This window comes from Ovis canadensis, chromosome 3 (genome assembly GCF_042477335.2).
Source record: "Ovis canadensis isolate MfBH-ARS-UI-01 breed Bighorn chromosome 3, ARS-UI_OviCan_v2, whole genome shotgun sequence".
Classification (NCBI taxonomy): Eukaryota; Metazoa; Chordata; class Mammalia; order Artiodactyla; family Bovidae; genus Ovis; species Ovis canadensis.
In genome coordinates, this window is record NC_091247.1 from 147,476,231 (window position 1) to 147,489,808 (window position 13,578).

The 13,578-nt window shown below is 38.6% G+C and overlaps 1 protein-coding gene across 4 annotated transcripts in view; it reads left to right on the forward strand.

Annotated features, from left to right (window-relative positions):
* The window catches only part of NELL2 (neural EGFL like 2), a 403,600-nt gene that overhangs the window by 44,338 nt on the left and 345,684 nt on the right, over positions 1-13,578 (forward strand). For all 4 annotated transcript variants that reach the window (XM_069584515.1, XM_069584513.1, XM_069584512.1 and 1 more), the window contains one exon: positions 12,130-12,280. In XM_069584515.1, coding sequence (XP_069440616.1) covers positions 12,130-12,280 — 151 coding nt within the window. The remainder of the gene's footprint in view (positions 1-12,129; positions 12,281-13,578) is intronic.

Genomic DNA, 13,578 nt, shown 5'->3' on the forward strand with positions numbered 1-13,578 from the left:
AAGAAGACAATTATTGCTAATGGAGGAAAATGAGCATTCTCTGCACAGTAGACAGTTCACTGCATTGAATTATTCCTGATCTTCATTGCTGAATGCTCACTTCATAGCAAGTGCTCAATATATATTTATTGAATTAATTAAAGTGAGCCAGAAACTGGAGGCAATACTTAGTGAAGGAAGGAACACTTAAGGAGAAATCCAAGTCTTGAAATGGGAGAGACTGAAGCTTGGTAAGATTCGATTTGAGGCTCCTGGGAATGAGTAGTGGAGATTAAGGTCAAGTGAATTTTCTGTGCTTTATCTAGGGATAGAATCCTCACTTAAATAGTGAACATAATTTAGAAAAACTCATAGGAGCAGGAAAAACTCCAGGAGGATGATAGGATGGGATGGAGGAGGGTATGAGGATGAGTAGAAGCTGGGGTAGTATCCAGTCTGCTAATGAGGAAAGTCCAGTAACCCCTACAGTTCAAAGGCAGGCAGGCATCATTTGATGGATCTAGCATTCTGACACTTTTTAACAGGATTCATCTATTCCTGAGGATTAGCAGAGAGAATTGGCAAGATCCTGTCTGAGCATCAGAGCCTCAACCAAACAGATGGGTGTGCAGGACAGAATTTTGAGTTCTAGGCTAGAAAACTGAAGCAGCGGCTCAGCTTTGTAGATTGGGCCAACATAGCAGGGCTGGGAAATGATTTATTTTAGAGGCTGTACAAATTCTCAGAGCTGTTTTATTGTTATTGAATCTCTGAGCAGTAAGACTTAATTTTGAGCTTCACTTTTAATTTTCTGGCCTAATTATCATAACTGGTTCAGAAATGGAGGGGAGATAGATATGGAGCCTGGGGAACAAGGACAGAGGTAGACTTAAAGGCTGGTGTCTGAGACTCTGGGTTGAGAAACTGATTATGCTGTGCCCTGTATCCTTTGGTACTTTATAATGCTGTTTTCTTTCTTTCAGTGAAAATAATAATCATAAAAAAGCACAGTTTCAATAGGGTGATAAATCATGATAACTGATATTTTGTTGTCTTGTTATTCTAAAGTAATTTGATTATTGTAATTAAAGAAGGATAAAAGCGGAGCAAATTCCCAAAATTGATGTCTCAGGTCAAATTGGCCTATTAGGTAGAAGACGAAATTGTGTATTTCAGCACTTCAGCTCTGCCTAATTGATGGGGAACTGTATACTGTCTCTTTGGCTATTCAGCAAAGATTCTGTTAGAATCTGGCTCTGCAATCTGAGGTTGCACCATTTATAAATTTCACATTTTGTAGATGTAAAGCTATCTTAGAGATCCCTATTCTTTATTCTTGTCAATTAATAGTTCAATTGAATGTTGAGTATACGTAATAAAAATCTCATCTTGATCCTATGTTTTTTTCTTTCTTTTTACATTAATAAATCTACTAAGCCAGCTAAACACTAACATATGTGTGGATAAAAAGATAGCCAGCTTTGTGAAGGAACATATTATTTTTTTCTGTCTTATCCTTCTCAGGGACTGTATGAATATTTGATTAGGTTTCAAATAAAATAAATGAATGACATGTGGTTCACTTAAAAAACTATTATAAATATATATTTCTTTTAAATTTCTAGTTACTCTTTTAATATATGAACATTTACAAAGAGTAATTATATATGTATTAAAGATATAGCTAGGTACTATATATGAGATGTCTTATAAGAGAAAAGAGAGCTTACATAATCGATGAATTTATACACTTCACTGTTAAGGTGAGCAGTTTGTTAATGTAAGCAATACCTCATTCATCCTAACTACATCAGTATAGGAAGGTGCAGTTGAGCCTCTTCATCTGTTAATGATCAATAGTAAGACCAATAAAAATTCATGTTTTTTCCTTTTTTAAAGAAATTCAAATATTTCACTTATTCAAGTTTTTAATGACTTTAATCACAGCAAAAGCATGTTTTGTAAATCATGAAAGTCCATGAATTTAAGTTTCCTTATGTATTTAAGACATAGTCAAATGATATTAGCTAAGACATTGTATACAGTTTGGGTTCAATTGTATATAATATTTTGGGCTACTTTAAATAAAGGTGTAGCAAATTACTAATTCTCAGATCTACTATTTATGTTCAAATGATGTTGTTGTGACTACTATCCATAAGTAATGAGGCAGGATCAACAAAGCAGTGCAACCAGTCTACTGAAGTTGTAAATGATGTCATCATTTTAATCATTGACATTGTCATTGTCATCAATCATCATACTCTCTTCTGTTTGCTTAGTATTTCTGTTTATTAGATCTTAGTCTTGAGCACTATTGCAGTTGAGAGAAGAGATGATAAAGAGGAATACTGTTTTGGCTAATTTACCTTCTTAATTTTGCTGGTAACAAAACAGCTGCTAATTTCACTGGTGAAGTTCTGAGGGACTGCTAAACACTAGCTAAAAGTATTAATGTGATTATAAACTCAAGCAGCAGTTTTCATGGAAGCCAGTTTTCAAAAAGTTGCTTGTTTCCATGGAATCAAAACAAACAAAAATAGAATAACCTTAATATCTTGTCTTATGGTAGTTGTGTATGTAATTTTAAGCTTCAGAGTGTAGGGCTTCCCTCATAGCTCAATCAGGAAAGAATTTGCCTGCAATGCAGGAGACCTGGGTTTGATTCCTGGGTCGGGAAGATCCCCTGGAGAAGGAAATGACAACCCGCTCCAGTATTCTTGCCTGGAGAATCTCATGGACAGAGGAGCCTGGCAGGCTATAGTATATGGGGTCGCAAGAGTCAGACACGACTTAGTGACTAAAGAAAGTGAGAGAATATCTTGTCTTATGGTTGTTGTGTATATAATTTTAAACTTCAAAGTGTAGAGATGTTTTATTATTTTAAGTCCTTTACACCTTGAGTACATTTTGTTCTGATTTAATGAAATTCCGATAATTTGCTTAAAGTCAATCATATAGTTGCTAAATCTTGTAGTTCAGTTCAGTTCAGTCGCTCAGTCGTGTCCAACTCTTTGCGGCCCCATGGACTGCAGCACGCCAGGCCTCCCTGTCCATCACCAACTCCCAGAGTTTACTCAGACTCGTGTCCATTGAGTCGATGATGCCATCCAGCCATCTCATCCTCTGTCGTCCCCTTTTCCTCCTGCCTTCAATCTTTCCCAGCATCAGGGTCTTTTCAAATGAATCAGTTCTTTGTATCAGGTGGCCAAATGATTGGAGTTTCAGCTCTAGCATCAGTCCTTCCAATGAATATTCAGGACTGATTTCCTTTAGGATAGACTGGTTGGATCTCCAAGGGACTCTCAAGAGTCTTCTCCAACACCACAGTTCAAAAGCATCAATTCTTTGGCACTCAGCTTTCTTTATGGTCCAAGTCTCACATCCATACATGACTACTGGCTTTGACTAGATGGACCTTTGTTGGCAAAGTAATGTCTCTGCTTTTTAATATGCTGTCTAGGTTGGTCATAACTTTTTTTCTAAGGAGTAAGCGTCTTTTAATTTCATGGCTGCAATCACCATCTACAGGGATTTTGGAACCCCCCAAAATAAAGTCTGACACTGTTTCCACTGTTTCCCCATCTATTTGCCATAAAGTGATGGGACCGGATGCCATGATCTTAGTTTTCTGAAAGTTGAGTTTTAAGCCAACTTTTTCACACTTCCCTTTCACTTTCATCAAGAGGCTCTTCAGTTCTTTGCTTTCTGCTGTAAGTGTGGTGTCATCTCCATATCTGAGGTTATTAATATTTCTCCTCTCAATGTTGGTTCCAGCTTGTGCTTCATCATCTAGTAGTTGAATCTGCGATTTGTTTTTGTTTCTTTGACTAGTTAGTGGATGCTTTTGTTTCTGATTTTTTATTGTATTTATTTGTGTATGTCTGTTTGTGTGTTGGGGCTTCCCAGTTGGTGCTGTGGTAAGGAATCTGCCTGCTAATGCAGGAGATGCAGGAGATTCGAGTTTAATCCCTAGGTCAGGAAGATCCCCTAAAGTAGGAAATGGCAACCCACTCCAGTGTTCTTGCATAGAAAATTCCATGGATAGAGGAACCTGATTGGCTACAGTCCATGGAATTGCAAAGAGCTGGACATGACTGAACACACACACAGGTATTCACAACACTAAGCCAACAAATCTTTTTGGTAAATAATATGTGAAGATATATGTTTATTATGCATTGAATCAAATTATAATTATCTGCTGCTGCTGCTAAGTCACTTCAGTCGTGTCCAACTCTGTGCGACCCCATAAACGGAAGCCCACCAGGCTCCCCTGTCCCTGGGATTCTCCAGACAAGAACACTGGAGTGGGTTGCCATGTCCTTCTCCAATGCATGAAAGTGAAAAGTGAAAGTGAAGTCGCTCAGTCGTGTCCGACCCTCAGCGACCCCATGGACTGTAGCCTTCCAGGCTTCTCCATCCATGGGATTTTCCAGGCAAGAGTACTGGAGTGGGGTGCCATTGCCTTCTCCGATAATTATCTGTGGATTTGAAAGAAACCGTTGAGATTGTTTTGGATTTAATGAAGGGATATTTCCAAGTTGACCTCCCAAGAGTATGTCTTTGTACTCCTCAAACCTGGGAATGTAAAAAAGCATGTAGATGTCTAAAGGGTGAGGATGTGGCATCCTTAGATGTGCGTTTGTTGATGAAATAGTTGTGGATTACTCATAGATTTTGATCAGTAACTTTTTGAGGAGAATTATTTGAAAATTGTCCTTTTAAAAAACTTTTTAAAATTTGGTGCCAGTTATACCTCAGTTGTTTCAAGTATCAGCTGAGGGATTGTGTGATATGAGTAGTTTTGTAGATCTGCAAATCCTAAATTGATCCAAAGATCAAGAAAAATGTATTTGTTTATCTTCAAAATAAATTTTTTCATAAAAGTTAACTTAAAATGAGGGTTTATCTACTTTGTAGAGTATGCATTGCCATCATGGCCTGGGTTCAGATCCAGGTTCTGTCAACTGAATTTGGTAGGTTCATTCCAGTAGTCCCACATAACTGCCTAAGGTACCCTACTGGAGAAGGTCATTGAGAGGACATGACCGCCAGATGACCCAAAAGCCAGACCAGGGCAGTCAGAACCTCCTCACCCACTCCCATCCTTGAAATGTACATTCAAGGGTACCCACACTGGGAGCTCTTTTCAACCATACAGCCACCTTGAAGAAACATATGTGACTGAACCCAGTGTAAGGTTTCTATATAAACTTTTAAGATTCTGGTAGGCAAGTGTGGAGATCTGTTCATCTTGCAACTGCCCAAGACAAGCCTGGTGTATAAGTTCCTTTGTTTGTTAAACCTGCCACCTATCAATCTGAAGCTATCTACTTCTTCCTATAGTCTCTCCTTGCCCTCTGTGTATGTGGCCAGTTTTAAATTTCATTCAGGAAGTTCCTAAAGTTTTAAACCAACAAGTTCCTCATATCAGCTCTGATTTTGAGCCTCTAGTGGAGATGAGTGATTTGGTTTCTCTGTGCTGCTTTCCTCATCTGTAATTTTTATTACCGTAGAGCTACTAATCCCATTTATTCAAAGTTGCCAAGGCTTAAATGAGATTGCTCATGTTGAAGAATTTTGCAAACTGCATATTCTGTGTTAATCCAGTTTTTATGGCTTTTAAAATTATTATTTTTCCTTTAAAGTTTTGGACCATAAAGGCATGGGAATATTGAAGGGAGAGCAAGAGCAATGAACAACAATGATAATAGTTATAACAGCATACATTTCTAATCTGAATTTAGAAGACAACTGTTCCCAGTTAGAGACTGGGAAAATAGGGTAATTTGGTGAGTTTTGGAACATTCTAAGTTAACTATTCTATGCCTGAGATATACTGTTTTTAATGATTGAATCGGCACATTTTATCTTTATTAGTCTGATTATGTGGCAGGTAATCAATTTAGGTTTCTACATACTGCAGACAGGATAGAGACCTGTCAGGGGACAGACACTCATTAGATTCATGATGGCAGTGGTAGTGATGCAGTTTAAGTGCAAAAGAAGGAAAGAATTATTAACAATTGCTTTGTTTTTGGGAGATGGACAGATTCCTTCTTTTACTACTAATGCACCAAAATTAGTACTTAAAGAAGCTCCAGTTGGATTCTTTATCAGTAAACATCCATATTTGTGACCACAGATACGCTTTCATTCAGCTGCATTTTGATTTAGAAAAAAACCAGTCTCGCTCCATTTCATCCTCACTCTCCTCTCTCCCCTTAACCGTGTGTGTGTGTGTGTGTGTGTGTGTGTGTGTGTGTTGGGGGGTGGTTACTCTGCATTCACGTGTGAGCTCATGTCTTCATTCTGGAAGTCCCATGACTAAAAATGAGTATTTTGATGTGATTGCTTCTGACCTGCTTTATTACTTATTAATAACTACTTGAAAATGCCACTCATGTTTTTGTTGGTATTTTTATGCTCTGCACACAATAAATATGGAAAACATGGGATCTAAGTTTTGCTTTAAATTCAAGCAGTTCTCCAATTAAAAGACCTTGTATAGCATGGGCATGTTGGTAAGTTCTTCTATGCAGCTTCCTAGTAGCTTTTAAAGACCCTTTTCTTAGCCTGTTTTTCTCTAAACAGGCACTTCAAATGATCTTTGTCCGTTCTTCTTTGAAAAGAAATTCAGTTCACTTTGCCTTTTGTCCATAAGAGAATGATCAGCTCTCTAGAGACAGAGGGTGGTAGGCAGGATTTATCCTAAGAATAATTTCATTGCCAGAAACTTTTTTTTTCAGGCTCTTAAAACAATGCAGTGTTTACATTGCCCGAAACTTTTATGTCAATTTTCATATGTGGAAACTTGTATTTTGTGGCGCTTGTAATACTTCGAATGAAAGTAAGCTCAGAAAGTCACAAGGGTATAATGGCTCTTGGTAGTTTGAGTAGGTACCACAGGCTCATTGCTTGTGAGAGTAATAATAATATGTATCATAATGTGAAAAGCCAACACATGGTGTTGCTACATGCCAAGAACAGTTAGTCATCTGATAGCTGGCATTAGAAACTTATTATTCTGGGTTCAGAACCACCACACACATTCTATTTTTTATACGTGGTTCCTAACAGGAGGCCTTGTTGAGGAATTGCTTAATACGTCCCTGAATTTAATTGTGAATTTTGAAAATTGAAATGATAACAAAAATAGAGTAGAATTATTCTCACGTGGTGGTTTCTCTGCCTTGGTTTTCTGGTAAGGAATAGAGTTGGGTCTTGAAGTAATAATCACAGGAACTAAGAAGTCTCTCTGAACATTATGTAATCTTTGAGATGAAAATAGAAGGCAAGAATGCTAACTTTACGAATTGGGAAACAAATGCAAATGAGGAAAGTGACCTTTCTTAAAATCACTACTAAGCCAGTCACTTAAGGAACTGAAAATGTTATCTTATATAATTACTTTTTTCTACATTATTTTCTGTGTTCATATTCTTGAATTTGCTTTTCTGTTTGTGAGAGGCAGTTGAGCATAGGTTAGGATGCGTTCAGAAGGCAGGGCAATTTAGTGGAAAGAATATTGGACCAAAAATTGTTATCCCCATTACACCTCTAGCATGCTGGGTGCCTTTGGGTGACTCACAGAATTGTTCCTTTGTTTGCTTTTCCCATTGACAACTGTGATAACAGTTGTCCTTGTCAAGCTTTGTGAGAATAAAATGGAATGTGGGTTCAAAGGGGAAAATATATTATTTATACATTTTTGAAAGACAAATGTTGTATGGTATAGACATGCAGCCTTATGTAGTACACACATAGAGTTATATATGCTGTCCCTGCTGTTCTGCAGATCTAGTGTCTTTATGGTCCATCCTTTTAGCCTCCTCTCATTCCTGTGATTTCTATGATTTACTCAGGCATGCCTGTCACTTTAGATGCTGTGTTCCGATGACCTCTACATTTATACTGCCAACCTTGACCTCTCTCTTGAGATCAGGTTCTGTAGTGCCAGCCTCCTACTGGACGTGTGCACATGCACGTCTCTGAATACCTCAGAATGACCATTTCTAAAACCGAAATCCCATCTGGGTACCATTATGCTTGTCCTGCAGTTCCTTTCATTCATTCTCTCAAGCTGGGAATTTTGGAGTCAATTTTTTTCTGTTTTTTTTTTTTTTTTTTTTACCTTTTGCATGTCCTTTATTGGTGACCAAATTGTTTACACTTTGCTTTCTAAAAACCTCTTGAATTCGACCCCTGCTAATTTTTCTGAGCTACTCACAGAGTTCAGGCTCCCTTCAAGCCCTTCTTAGACTCAGACATACTGGATTCTTGAAAAACATGTTTTTAAGGGGGAACAATAGATGTAAATATCATTACAGTGAAGTAAGTGTTTGTGGGAGATGGTGTTCTATTGACAGAAAGCTGAAAATTATTCTGCTTTGTATAGGTGCTCTCTCTGTCTCATTCAATAACCTCCCTTCACTGTGTCTTAGGCTTCTGGACTAGGAATGCCAGATTCATGCCAGCCCCAGGTTTTAAACCTCTATAACCATGAACTTGGTTAATCAGGATGGAAAAAAAGAATTTCCTTTTTCCTGCCAGTAAAGTGTAGACTGAGTGGAGCTTCGGCAGGACATGTTCGATGTTAGAGGGTCTCTTCTTCTTGCAAGTCATCCTAATCCTCATAGAGGGAGCAAAACAGGAAGTGTAATGGGCCAAGAGGAGAGCTTGGACAGGTGAGAGAGCTTGTCCTGAACTGTGACCCAATGAGTGAATAGGCTTAAGTCTAAGCTGGATAGAGACCTTCTGGGACCCTACTTACCACCCTGGTAGGATAAAGGATGGTTCTGCCTTACAGGTCTCCTTAAGCACTTCCTGAATCTCAATGCCCTTCTTGCATCAGCGTTCCTGACAGGCAGTGAAATGACCAGTAAGTAGCTCTCTATCTGCATTCCTGGTAAATGCCATGTGAAACTTAACAAAAAGTCAACAATCATGTGAATTATTAGTCTCTCAAGAGTTTTCCCTATGTTCAATTTTTTTTTCTTTTTTCAAATAACCTTCCATATGGCTACCAGAGAAATTTTTCCAAAATGAAGATTGAACAATTTTTACAAGATAATTTCCCTTAAACTACACTTGCCTTCACCATGTTTTCAACCATGGTGATGTACATTTTTACCAAGGATACTCAAATGTAATCCATTTTTACATCCTTCCTTTCATCATAAGGTCAGTCTTCACATGTCATTTCTTCTGAAAACAAGACAATACCCACAGAAATAACACAGCCTTTCAACCATTCACAAATCTGACTCAAAAAGCAATGGAAAATAACAGAGGTTTTCTTTTGAGTACCAAATGATGAAACTTTCTAAAAATCCTCTTTAAGCATCTCTTCCCTAAAGTTCTACCTTGTCAGGCAGCTGCTATCCTTTTCTCAGTTTCTTTTCTCTCACTATCGGAGCTTAGCCTCACTGGGCCACACCTTTGCTTCTATTGGTGGCTCTGATCATCATTTCCATATTCATCGTAGTTCTTCCTCTGTTTCTTCCCTTGGAGTCCCCATCTATCACCCTGTTCAGCAAGACAGGATTTTGCTCAAGCTCTACCTTGAACCAAACTGAAGCCTGAAAAGGGTGGGGGAGGGGGGAGCATAATAAATATTTATAATTCAATTTTAATTTGCTTCTAAGTTAGAATGAATTTAGGGAATTTGTGAATAATTCACTTGTATATAAATTGGAGTAGATTAAAAGTTAACACTAGGTAAATTCTTCTCACAGAGTCACATCTTATGTGCCTCCTTGAGGCAGTAGAAGGTTTTGGAGCTCGGAGGAACTGGATTGCATCTCCGCAAAGCCTCTCTTCTCCTTGATGGAGTCTGGGGAGAAAGTATTACATTAATCATGGCTGAAATTGCAGATTATTGTTATGCTTTTGGTTGTGACTATGGGGTAGAACTGAAGAAGTTTCTTTTTGGAAACATGGAAATTTCTTTGTCCTGAAACTTTGAACCAGTATCCTGAACTTGATTTCCTTGTCCTGGGTTAGGTGCCTGTTCCTGAATCAGTTACTGCGGACAGGAAGAGGTGATGCTGGGATGGATCAGAGTCCTTCTAGCACAGAGGAAGCTGTGGGTTAGGAGTGAGGTGGGATCGTTTTTCAGTGGCACATAAGAATTATTATTTAATTTTTTCACCCAGAGATTAAATCGTGGATGGTGACAAAGACAAATATCTGTTACACTGGCACACAAAGCCCTGCCTATCCTATCCAGCTTTCCTGCCCAGCTCCATTCTGCAGTGGCTGCTGTTTGCTCTTTCAGCCATGTCATGCCCTTTCATACCACTGTGCTTTTCATCAGCTATTTCTATGGCTGGGATGGTTTTCCCTCTCTTCTCTACCTGGTGAAGAAGGTGAAGGTGTTAGTCACTCAGTCATGTCTGACTCTTTGTGACCCCGTTGACTGTAGCCCTCCAGGCTTCTCTGTCCCTGGGATTCTTCAGGAAAGAATACTGGGGTGGGTAGCCATTCACTTCTCCATGCGATCTTCCCAAGCCAGGGATCAGACTCGGGTCTCCTTCACTGCAGGTGGATTCTTTACCGTCTGAGCTGCCAGGGAAGCCCATAACTCCTGACCGAATGCCGTCTGTTTTATGAGCTCCTTCCCTCCAACTGATGTTGGCTACTTTTCCCTCTGTGATCCAAGAACACTTTTTATTTACCTGAAATAACACTTTGTATTTATGCTGAAAATGACAGCATTTCTTTTATTAGGATTTTTTATCCCCTCCTCTATTTTATGAATATCTTGAGGGCTCCTCCATGTTTGTGCATTCCCAGTGATGGACACAAACCAGATGGTTACATTTTTATTCCATAAATTTGTGGGGCTGGAAAAGTGGGAACGTTAGATTAATCCCACAATCTCTGTTTCGTCAAGGTAGTTATTCTGAACCTGATTTCTCCTACACTGTTCCCAAGGGAATGCTTGGCAATGTGTGGGAGAACTTTGGGTTGTCACAGTGACTAGGATTGGATGCCACTGGCATTAGGGGTAGAACCAGGGGTGTAAATGTTCTGCGGTTCGTAGGACAGTCTTCAAGGAAGGATTGTTCTCTCCCAATGCAGGGATCTTCCGCATTGAGAGCTCCTTATCTAGTCTGTTTGGTCTAGAACATAGAAAAGAGTGGAAGGATTTGATAACAGCAGAAACTGTGTCCTGGGTCCCCTCAACCTTTTGCTCACACTTCGAATAGGAAAGTGTTACGCTTTGTTGGCAGATGGCTTGAATGATAGGCTTTATCGTGTCCACTAGGTCTGTCCCTGGCTATTTTTCCCATATCCTGTGAGTCCTGAGGTTGGAGCTGTAAGACTAAACCAAAGAGAAGTGCAGGATAAAAATCTACTCTCCCACTCAAATCTTTTGTCTAGTTGTGCTGTAAACCAGGGGAGAGGGACGTGGGAATTAAGTTCTCTGCATTTCTTTCAAAAATATGACCCAGAAAGATGTTATGGGGAGGGAGGTGGGAGGGGGGTTCATGTTTGGGAATGCATGTAAGAATTAAAGATTTTAAAATTTAAAAAATAAAAAACTAAAATTAAAAAAAATATGGTATGATAATTTGATCTTAATGTTTCATCCAGCGCACAGAAGGCTGAGAGTGACTAATTTCAATGATCTTTTTAAAAATCTGTTTATAGCAAGCCTGCTGGCTATAGATATCAATGTGAAAGGTAGCGCATTGATTTAAATCCAGTTTTCTGTCATAAGGTGTCAGAAAAGCTAACTGGCTCTATCATGGTCTCTTAGGTCCTTTTCTCGGAAGGACATCTTTCTGTTCCATTTTGACACTGACATGGCCATGGTATCCAGGATATAGGAAGAGTGTGAGCAGAAAACTTGGAAGCCCACTTCTTCAAACAGGCTTTTTTGACAGGCTTCTTTGATTCCTTGTCTCAAAGACATTTTTGGAAAAAGATCCCTGAAATACAAGCTCAGTCACTCATGTGGTTTACTGTCTGTGTTATGCGTAGCAAAAAGTGTTTTTGAAAGAATTTACCAGGAGAGTCTGGAGCTTGATATTTATCAGCAATTACTGGTAATATTTCTGAAAGATGTTGCCTATAAAGGATACTATAAACGATAAAGGACCACGTTCTAGTCTACTTACTGTTTGTTTCCCCTTTTAGATACTCCCAGAAGTATAAAAGCCTCCACTGCTACAGCTGAACAGTTTTTTCAGAAGCTGAGAAATAAACATGAATTTACTATTCTGGTGACCCTAAAACAGACCCACTTAAATTCTGGAGTGATCCTCTCCATTCACCATTTGGATCACAGGTATGTGTGACTGCTGGAGTTTCCTGCGTTTTCATTTTATATAGTGAAATTAACACATTAAAGAGAACTAAATAAAAGCGAGATAACAGGATTGGTTTCAAACAGCAAAAATAATTTTGCTATGTTATGCAAAATTACAAACACAGGTAATTGAGATAGCCTAAAAGCAGGAGGAGCTGCTGTTTTTGGTGTTGCTAAGAGCATACATAAGTTATCATTTTCTTAAAACCCATTTATTAATCACTAACTTCTGCATGAGATATCCTACTCAATGTTAAAGTCAAACAAACTTCTTAATTGATAAACAGCCATGAAAATACTGTATTATATTTCTTTAAGATATTGCTTGGGTTTAGAGTTTAATAGTCTTAAATTTTAATCACAGACAAAAATACATCCTTTTTCAACGTGTTTCTTAGACTGTGATAGTTACAGCTATTCTTGGATGTGTGTTGAATCAAAATGCTATCTGGTATTTCCTAGTTTCTCGCACATGTGAGAAACATGATTTGGGAGCTGGTGGGAGTAGTGAGGAGGAGTGGAGAGGGAGAAGAAAAAATTCATTCATGACACTTAGAATATACATAAATTGCTGCTAAATAATATCAAGCAAGTTAGAGAAAGAATAGCCATGGTTCTGACAATGAAAGTTCTTTCATGTTCATATTTTGAGTACCCACTTTGTGACTCTTGGTGGACCTTGGGCAAATTACATAACCTCAATTTCCTCATCTGTAATACAGGGATAGTAATAATACCTTCTTCATAGATTGTTGTGAGGATCAAAGAGTTTATATATTTTAAGTGTTTTACATATATAATGGATTTAATGATCCTATTCAGATGTGAGCAGAAACCTCTTTTCCTGGTTTCCCTTATGAGAGATGGGGCAGTCTGGGACTTTGCAAATCTTTGCTAAACACTAAAGGCCAAATATATGTGGAGAACAAAATATAGAAAATCGACTCATAGCATAGGATTCCTGATCACAGTCTACCTGGATTACTCACAGTATTTAAGACCCCATCTAATTCTGTCTTTAACCCCAAAGGATTATGGTAACAAGCCGCTTACTTGGGTTTTTTTCCTCCCAGGTTTTGGCTTGTTTTTCAGAGGATGTCACCCAAACATTCACTGAATAGTTGACGTAGTCTCTTCAAGACTAAGAGCAAAAAAGGGAGAGTTCCTAAGAATTCACTAGGATTTTCCCCCTTGGTGTGTTTCTGTTCCTTGTCTTCAGGTGGTTGATATCAGGGGAGTTCCTTGCTTACACCACTGTGACCTTGCCCTTCTCCATT